The sequence below is a fragment of the Lingula anatina genome, chromosome 5, assembly GCF_051362555.1.
Source record: "Lingula anatina isolate TDL-2025a chromosome 5, LinAna3.0, whole genome shotgun sequence".
In the NCBI taxonomy this organism is placed as follows: domain Eukaryota; kingdom Metazoa; phylum Brachiopoda; class Lingulata; order Lingulida; family Lingulidae; genus Lingula; species Lingula anatina.
This window is the reverse complement of record NC_141771.1, coordinates 2,995,479-3,005,953: the sequence shown is the minus strand read 5'-3', so window position 1 is coordinate 3,005,953 and position 10,475 is coordinate 2,995,479. Positions and strand designations below refer to the sequence as shown.

At 36.5% G+C, this 10,475-nt stretch overlaps 1 protein-coding gene across 4 annotated transcripts in view; it reads left to right on the top strand.

Moving 5' to 3' along the window:
* The window catches only part of LOC106151392 (uncharacterized), a 57,403-nt gene that overhangs the window by 20,401 nt on the left and 26,527 nt on the right, over nt 1-10,475 (top strand). The window contains exon 1 of one of the 4 annotated variants that reach the window (XM_087012515.1): nt 634-2,066. The exons of the other annotated variants lie outside the window; for them this stretch is intronic. Coding sequence (XP_086868641.1) covers nt 2,039-2,066 — 28 coding nt within the window. The 5' untranslated portion in view covers nt 634-2,038. Of the gene's footprint in view, nt 1-633; nt 2,067-10,475 lie in introns of those variants that run through there. 4 annotated transcript variants of the gene reach the window in all.

The window sequence follows — 10,475 nt, the reverse complement described above, 5'->3', positions numbered from 1 at the left end:
CATAGACACTTACTTCGTTACACCACATAATATATGGTTATCTGACAGCCCCACAGTGCAGGTCTTACTTCATTTTATGCTTACATTGTCATTACTTTGTGTGTGTGTGTGTGTGTGTGTGGGGGGGGGGGGGGGGGGAGAGACGGGACATGATGAATGCCAAGAGAAAGACTGGGTCAAACAGGGTGTGTGGTCTGCTGATAGCACTGGGTGCCTTAAGTAGAGATGCACCAGTGCAATTGTTGCACATTGTTGCATATGAAAATTAATAATAAATGATAAAAATTAAGCTTGCATTAAAAAAAAACAAGGAACGGTAACCTGTGTTTGAGTTTATTTAGTTTATAATACAAAGTAAAACAACTACAGTACATCTTTACATTTCACGGCTAAAAGGATATTGTACATGTGAACAAATACTGGATTTGCATTCCAAAAAAACCAACAGTTTCTGTGCCTAAATTAACCCAGTTTTTACTACTAAAAATACCTGCATCTTTCCTTATCACAGCTAGCGCTGAGTATTGATGAGTTTGAACCAGTTACCCCAGCCTTTGAAAAGAAGGTGAAATAATACGCCAAATTTTATCAATAAGTTGCATTGTGCGGGTTCAGATGGCTGCATTGTGTGGCAATCGGGTTTAATAACATCATAGTGAGGCCCAGAGCTTGTAGCGTGAAGATTTGAAGGGCTGTCCGCCTCTTGAATGAAAGGACCTTACAAAGAGGTGTGTGTGTTCAGTAAACAGTTCACAGTGTTAGATAGGAGTTTACTAAAGCTGCACGTCAACAATGGCGAAAATCATATTCATAAGCAACTGCCTTTTAGGCTGAGGGCATTTCATATGTTTATTATAAGGCATATGGTTATAATGTCTCAGGGGAGAAACAACTCAGCTTTGATTTGATGGAAAAAAATGACTTGAAATGATATTGGAAATGAACAGAAATATCACAAAATTGATATTATAGGGGAAATCATATGTCACAGATGGACTGCTGGATTGACCAGATGTGACACAAGACGGGACGCTGCAGTGAGTAATAGGGTTACAAAGTTTATGTTCAAATGGACATGAAATGAAAAGCAAGAGCATGACATGAAATGAATTAGTGTGAAATGAACAAATACGAAATGAATGAAAGTGAAATGAACATAGGTGGAAATGGTCGCTGAAATGTAGGCCTACCTGTGAAACTAACAACACTGTGAAACTGACATCTGAATGAAGACGAAGCAAATGTAGGAGATTCAATTGGGAAGTTCAACTTAGTTTTGTTTTTACACCTTTCACAAAGTGCACAGCTGATTGGACTGTGACGAAGATTTTACCCTATGCTGACGTGACATCGGATCACTTGAGGACTATCATTATCAAACTGGATCAAGGGCATTTTTTTAAAGGACTGCTTTATGAACACCACTTCTAACCCTGTGCCATTAATTTCCAATTTAGTTCACGATATAACAGCAAATGAAGCTGAACCACCTGTGTCCTTGTTAAATATACCTGGAGTCAACACAGCTTAACAGGGTGGAAGTTAAGGTGACAAACCCCGGGTATGAATATTGACCAACTGAGGCAAATTTGCACCTTTTGTTGACTGACCAATTTTCACCACATTCATTTACCTTGAGGATTTAAACTTGATGGTCAGGTCAAGCCGGGCGATTTCCGATCTGATCTCGGGGACCTTGGCTTAATACTACAATAATCCCTCAGTGGACTTTAATGAGTGGGCATGAGAGGAGGTTTTCTGACCATTATGAGGGTGGGTTCCGGGAGGAGAAGAGATCAGTAAGAGAAGTCACCACCCATAAATCACTTTTAATTATAATTCTCACTTATTTTGTGAGCTCATGTGACAAGAGAGGGTTTAATAAAGAGAGGAAGAGATCAAGTTTATTGCCGCATATTCATAATAGTAATCCTAAGCAGTGATAAACCAAGGGATTTTACAAGCAGAGGGAGTACTCAGGAAGACAACTGGGATATAACACAGCATTCTTTTTTATCTCATCGTCACTCTTTGGACCATGGGTGCTCGTGAGTCGACATTTGCCTGTGAGTATTATGAATTTTTTTTTTCACATGACATGAGTTAACAATTAAAGGCTCTATAAACAACTGCCTTGATAAATTAAATACTATGAGCGACAGTCTCCTCCCCCCTAAAAAAGGCTGTAGTACCTTTGCTCGTGGGTCAGCATTTGTCTGTGAGTATTATGAAAATTTCTTTTTCATGAGAGTTAACAATTTAAGTCTCTTGAAACAATAGCATTTAAAACTTAATGAGTCACATCTGCTTTCCTCCCCCCCCCCCCCCTTTCAAAAAAAAAAAAAAAAAAAACTGCTGTACCTTAGGAAAAAATTTATACCTTCATCATCATAATTTCAGCCAATCAGAAGAAAGCTCTTGTCATCACAGCATCTTGTCTGAGTCTATTTCATTTGTCAAAGCTTGTTGATCAATTTACCGTAAAATTGAGCACCCTTTGTAGACAGCCTTGTGAACTGTGTAATCGGATATACTAGTCTTATCTGTTTGTTGAGTAGGGGGAGGGAGTGCTTGAATGGCTATGATTTTATTTGTCAGTTTTGTCTGCCTTAGTGCTCTTGTGACTCATCTCTTAAGTCTTTGAGGAGTAGTGTGAAGATTTTAGTTCTCCGCGCGCGCGTGCGCGCGCGTGTGTGTGTGTGTGTGTGTCTGCAGATGCATGTGTACTGGCATAAATGTTTGTGAGTGTGTGTATATATTGCCTTGATGTATGTACGAGTGTGTGTGCATGTGGTTATATGTAGGTGCATATGTAGCTGCTTATATTTAAGTATATGTGTTCACTAACAACTGAACCAAGGCTGTGAACTAAATTAATTGAATTCTCCATATGATCTGTCTGCACCATGTGGGAGAGTACACTTATCCCACTACCAGATACAACATTGAATGGTGCTTTGTGAACTGTGTAATTGAATATACAAATCTAACCCGTCTTTTTCTTTTATGATTGATTATAATCAGAAAACCATGTCAGCTGATGATCAGCTAGGTAGACATTAACAGTGAAGGATACCACAACAGTTTTCATGCCACTATGAAATGCACTCCTTGACACTACATCCTTGCCTCTTCACTAGATGTGATCTCTTCTGTGAAAAAGACTGTATAGATGAATGAATGCAATCCAGTAATAGAATATCTTTAGAAAGAAGTTTCTGTTTTCTCAACCAAGGCAGTCAGTTTTTGTACACATTTTTTTCTTCTTATTTTGTCAACAACAAAAATGTACTGGCTAACTTTGAATACATAAAGCTCTTCTAATCCAGTAACAGAAAATCAAAGATGTTTTTTTCACAAGGCTATACAGTTCTGAACAGAGGTTTAAAGTCAGCTACATAAGTGTACCGACTGACTTTTGATAACATTTTTATCTTGAGTAATTTGTTAAGAGTCTGTGGAACTAAAATTAGCCAAATTACAAAGGTTTCTTTCATAAAAACCTCTTACTAATTCTTCTTGTTAGCAGCAGGTCTATTTTCTCCCTGGGTGTCCTAGAAGAACTGATAGCTACTTCAGACATAATCAATTTGACAAGTGTTGTATAGATGTGTTCACATCAAGACCAAATTAGGACTGAAATAAAGCTCATTGACGTTTTTCTGTTCTTATCAGGGGTAGGATAAGTCAGCTATGGGTGACAAAGTATTTTTTAAACTAGACCCAGATGACATACGGACTCCCATGAGCTCTGAAAAACTTAAACCCCCTATGAATCAATCTAGCCAACAGGTGATGTCATTTAATTGATTACCAGTATAGGTTTTTCCTGTTGTGATCACGCCAACAAGCAGTGACACACACTCCGAAATTTGGGGTACCTTGTCCTCCTAAAATCAATATTTTTACCTCTAACTTCATTAGAAAGATTATGTAACAAGTGAGAGTCTTTTGTGATATATTATGTGAGGAATGCATGTGTGGGCAGGGGCAGTGAACTTGGTTCTTGAACACTTCTAGTGTTAGTGACTTGGTATTAGTCTGAATATTGTATCCCTAGAAAGTGGCGCCATCGTGTGTCATTTTGCTTTAACCAAGTCACCAAATCAATGATTATTGAGAGTAGAAAGTAATGGGCTCTCTAGTTGTAAATGAGACCCATAAAGATGCTGTGCATTCAACTTTTAATATTGATTTCATTCTCAGATTCCCTCATTAAAATTTAAGTGCATAACTAGAAGGACCAACAATGGATTTAATAGCATTACGCTGCGGGCATTGAGTTATAATTAGCCATTATACTTTGTGAAGAGGGAAGCTTACAAAGGTTTTCGTAAAATTAGATTGCTAAGCCTTGTGCAGCTTGTCAATGATTTATATTGGGAAAATATTAAAACTTGTGTCCTTAAAGCATGCCGCAGCTGGGAACATGAATGGAGAATCAAATTGATTGAAGTAGTAAAGGCTGAAGTGTCTTTGGTACTGTCTTGTTTCCATGTAAGCATGTGCTACACAAACAGACCAATGTACTTGCAATTTTTTAAAGTAATAATAATAATAATAATAAATAAATAAATAAATAAATAAATAAATAAATAAATAAATAAAAATAATTAAAGAAGAATAGTAATGTCATAATGGTTTTATTTATGCGTAATGATTTAAAGAATTAGTTTAAAGAAAAGCAGTATATACTCCAAGCATGAGTTTGATATCTGCAATCATATTGATTTAGGTGGTATAAAAATAGTTCAAACGAGATACAGACTGATGTATCTATGGAATGTAATTAGTAACTGGTGAAGGATACCAAAGAAATTCCATTCTAGTTTCATGTAGTGATTGTTACTTCATTAGTTCTGAATTAAGAATATAGAAAGAGGAAAGTACGCTAAAAGAATGTATCAAAACATAAGGGAGATCGGAGAATAAATAGAAATGATCTGCTCGGATAATACAGTGTGCCACCCTTTAAAGGAAAATGTGACCATAGTATACATAACAAAATGTGACGTGTAAAAGGGGAACTTGATCTGCATTCTAGGAAGATAAAAGCGAAGCCCGCACTTTAGGTTGGACACATACTTACTTACTTACACACTTGCTCACTTATACTTGCGCTTACACTTGGACACTTAGACACCTAGGCACTTAGACTCTATTTGTTAAATTAATCTCTTAGAAGCGCCGTTGTCGCACAGGGAGGACCTATACTATCGGAGCAGATCTGATCAATAGGAAACGAAGGAGTAATTTAGAAGGCGTACTCAGTTGTACCTCTCATCTGTGATCCAATAAAACCCGCTTACCCGGATTGAGAAAGATCAGGACTTTGTTGTTCTTTTCCTACCTAATATACCCCCGTGTCACGGATCCCGAAGGACGGTAACGCGTCGTAAATAAAAGGGAAGAGAAAATCCACAATTAAAACACCCGTGACATCTGTGGTGGAGGACCTATGATACTTTTTTAAGAAGTTGTTATAGTTGCAGTTTCCCTATCAAAATTTACCACTTTTTCACTTAATTCTTAAATTTTGAGTTCTAATAATAACAGTATTAGAATTAAAAAAGCCAGAGCAAAAGCAGACAAAATTTAGATTCATCTTTTAAAAATTTCTGACTGTCACAGTCCTCAAAGCTTGTCTTGGCAGTGGCTGCCGTAGCCTGTATAATTGATATCGATGAAAAAGTGACCCGGAGTTAAAATTCAAATATAAATCAATAGCCTGGCAAATTAAGTGGTTACAAGCAAATAGTGACTTATTATTAAACTGAAGAGAGTGGTATTGATTTGTCAAATGTTAGCATTCTCACCCTAACTGTATTTAGAGAGAAAATATTGACTTCTTGTGCTAATGAAGATAGTTTTGTTGCCACTGGTTCAGTTTTACATGTGGGGAGATTTATTGTTTGTCACTTTTCAAGGGTGTTGATTAATTTTGAACTTTTCAATTTCTACTTTTGAAAGCATCAACCATGATGAGAGCTCTCCTCCTATTCACATTCATTCAACATGAATGACAATACTATACAGGCTAACTTCTGTCAGACTTTTCAAGGGTGATTAAAACTTGCACTGGCTTTTTCCAATCCTAATAAAGCTATTATTTGATCACAAGCAAAATATTATGAAAGCTTACATGTAAACCTATGGTCAGCCAACTCTCCATCTGACTGAGCAGAAGTATTGTTATTGTTATCTTTTAACCTAATGAAATTTTAGCTTTATATTTGTACCACCAGCGTTAGCGCTGGCAGTACACATGGTTTCGGTCCCGTCCGGATCGTTCCGCCGGCTCCGTTAGACGGCTACCGTTACCGCTTCTCCTCCTAGACGGTAAGGGCCCCCGTACCCATCTCATGGATTTAGGTCACCTATAATCTCAACTCGTTCCACGTAAAATTTGGGCTTTGTCGGTATTGGGGTCTGGGTGTGGCACTCATTGCAATGCACCCTTGTCTAAAAATGGCAAAATTAAATGCTAATTATCTACCCTACGGAAGGAGTTATGGGAAAAATTTCTATAGACGGCTTTCCAAAAGTCATATGTGTAGATTTCAAATATACCCTTGGATTTGACCTTTGACCTCTACTTCAAGGTCAAATGGGCCAAAATTTTCAAAAAAATGAAATTTTTTACGAAAAAAATTTTTTTTGCCCTGTTATTCAGACACCACACAGACTTAACCAATAATATTATTGGAAAGTGTTACCCTTTAGGTCATCTTTCATCTCCATGAATTTGGGGTCAATCGGTGCATTTTCACGGGAGTAGCGGCCATAAGATACCGAAACTGAAAACTGTCTCTAATTTGGGAACCGTTAATGCTAGAGACCCATTCTTTTTTGCATTTTGTAGAGCAAGTAAAGCCCAACACTGGAAGTGGTCTCGTTTTTTTTGTATTCCATACGGTTTTCGAGTTACGCTGTATCAAAAAGTACATATTGGTGGTAAAAGCAAAATGTGCAGTACGGTAATGGATAATAAATTTTGAACTCTGGAAAAATAAAACATAAGGCTTGGCAAAGCAGACAACTTGTGTTCAAAAATGACATTATTTCATCAAATTTGAACTTCTGAAACTTCAGAGCACCTCCTATTTCAAGAATTTTGACCAAAATGACATTTTCTTTATTTTAATTAATTTTTTCTGTACGAAATTTAAGGCACATTATGGTAACTCCAAAATTATAACATCTAGTCCCTTATATCTCCAAAACTGGCAGAGATAGGTCCATAGTTACTATTGAAGTTGAATAGGAAGTCATATACTGGCAATCTTACTATGACCTTGAAATTGACCTTTGACCTACTTTTCACCATGAACTGAACTTTGCAAATTTTTCTTCCCTTTTATCTCCAAAACTGGCTGAGATAGGTCCGTAGTTACTATTGAACTTGAATAGGAAGTCATATACTGGCAATCTATATGTGACATTAAAATTGACCTTTGACCTACTTTTCACCATGAACTGAATTTTGCAAATTTTGCTTTCCTTTTATCTCCAAAACTGGCTGAGATAGGTCCGTAGTTACTATTGAATTGAATAGGAAGTCATATACTGGCAATCTAAATGTGACCTTAAAATTGACCTTTGACCTACTTTTCACCATAAACTGAACTTTGCAAAATTTGCTTCCCTTTTATCTCCAAAACTGGCTGAGATAGGTCCGTAGTTACTATTGAACTTGAATAGGAAGTCATATACTGGCAAACTAAATGTGACCTTAAAATTGACCTTTGACCTACTTTTCACCATAAACTGAACTTTGCAAATTTTGCTTCCCTTTTATCTCCAAAACTGGCAGAGATAGGTCCATAGTTACTATTGAACTTGAATAGGAATTCATATACTGGCAATCTAAATGTGACCTTGAAATTGACCTTTGACCTACTTTTCACCATGAACTGAACTTTGCAAACTTTTATGCCCTTTTATCTCCAAAACTGGCAGAGATAGATCCATAGTTACTATTGAACTTGAAAAGGAAGTCATATACTGGCAATCTAAATGTGACCTTAAAATTGACCTTTGACCTACTTTACACCATGAACTGAATTTTGCAAATTTTGCTTCCCTTTTATCTCCAAAACTGGCTGAGATAGGTCTATAGTTACTATTGAACTTGAAAAGGAAGTCATATACTGGCAATCTAAATGTGACCTTAAAATTGACCTTTGACCTACTTTACACCATGAACTGAATTTTGCAAATTTTGCTTTCTTTTTATCTCCAAAACTGGCTGAGATAGGTCCGTAGTTACTATTGAACTTGAATAGGAAGTCATATACTGGCATTATAAATGTGACATTAAAATTGACCTTTGTCCTACTTTTCACCATAAACTGAACTTTGCAAATTTTGCTTCCCTTTTATCTCCAAAACTGGCAGAGATAGGTCCATAGTTACTATTGAACTTGAATAGAAAGTCATATACTGGCAATCTAAATGTGACCTTGAAATTGACCTTTGACCTACTTTTCACCATGAACTGAATTTTGCAAATTTTTCTTCCCTTTTATCTCCAAAACTGGCTGAGATAGGTCCATAGTTACTATTGAAGTTGAATAGGAAGTCCTATACTGGCAATCTAATTGTGACCTTGAAATTGACCTTTGACCTACTTTTTATCATGAACTGAACTCTGCTAATTTCTTTCTCTTTTAACTTCAAACTTGACAGAGATAGGTCCATAGTTACTCTTGAACTTGAATAGGAAGTCATATACTGGCAATTTACTGTGACCTTGAAATTGACCCTTGACCTACCTTACGAAGAACTTAAATTTGATTGTACCATATATATTTTTTGCAATAGTTAAAAAATTCTTGTTGATTGCATTTTTACAGCTTGTCAAGCACAAAACTGGTGGCTGTGTCCCTTATTTTGTGTATGTGGGGGTCTATACGAATGCGCTTGCTCCAGCTGGTGGTACAATATTCGGAGGCGGTATCGCCTCTCTGATCCTCTAGTTGACTACAGAGATACTCACAATTTCACAAAAATATGGATATCCACCCACACATTTCATAAAAGAATGAAACTAAAGTGAGAAAAGCTTTTTTAATTACCTACCAAGCTGTTCACCTAGCCCATCAACTTAATGACTGTGATAACTTCTCGTTAACTCCCTGTAATATGATGTCATGACACCCAGGGGGGAAAGTGATAAATTATGTCTTCACATATTTCCTGGGTTTGGCATACATGGGTTGACTGGGACCATATAGCAGCTACCTACTAGCACCCAAGCAGTGATGTGTGTCAGTTGTTAGACCAAAGAATCCTTGTACCCCGGGCTCCAAATTTTAACAAACTTGCAGTTCATACATAGAGGTCTATACGAATGCGTTTGCTCCAGCTGGTGGTACAATATTTGGAGGCGGTATTGCCTCTCTGATCCTCTAGTTTATTTAAGAAACTATGCTTTTCAGACTAAGCTTTTCTGATGATTTATTTGGAGCACGTGGTTCTGAGTGGATTTTTGCAACAACAACAACAGAGATAATTATGAGATAGATAAATGATTTTAGTTGAAAGAGACAGATATAGAATTTGACACACCTAATCTACTTTGTGTTGTCAGAATGAACATCTTTCTTCCATCAAGTTTTTAGATTTTAATTAATGAGGTGTAATAATCAGCATTACCACCTATGTAAGTTTTATAATGTTTTTAAATGATTTAAGTAAGAGCAAAATGGGAGTGAGAACCATCAACTAAGATAAATGAAGATAAATAGGCATTTGTGGATTCACCTTATGGCTTTGAAATGGGTGAAAACAGTTACATAGGGTAACACTACATAAATTAAAGCTGACATTTTTTATTATGTCTTTTGTGTTTAAAAATCACTGTTAATAGTTTGTGGTGACTGAACAATAATTGGAGTCTGAAATTGGAGGCATGTTACTGCATACAGACACTCCATTAGTTTTATTTTAAACCAAAAACACAAAGTTTACATAGATAAAGATCCAGATTTATTAGATTTATAAGGGACCTACAACAATTTATGGATGACAATCTGTCAAGCAGTCTTTCTATTATGGACTCCATTATGTCATGCAGAGCCCTAGAAGTTATAACAATAAATCATCTTTTGTTAAGGACAAGTTTCAGATGTTGAATTATTGTTGATTCAGAACTTTTATTGATAAATGTGATGTAAACAGTGGCAGCGACAGTCAGCCTGCACCTCGTGGAAATTGATTCCAGTCACAGCCAATCACCCGGAAAGAGGAAAGACGAGGATGAAATGTTTCAGACATTGGGCTTGCAGCTGTAAAATATTCTTTGTCATAGCCAACAGCTTTTTTTTTTTCCAAGAAAAACATTTTATGATTAATGTGAAATCTTAAAAACTGAAATAGATCCAGAAAAAAATTTGGGGTTATTGTGTGTGTGTGTGTGTGTGTGTATGTGTGTACGTGCACTTCATTCTGTAGATATTTGCTTTGATCTACAA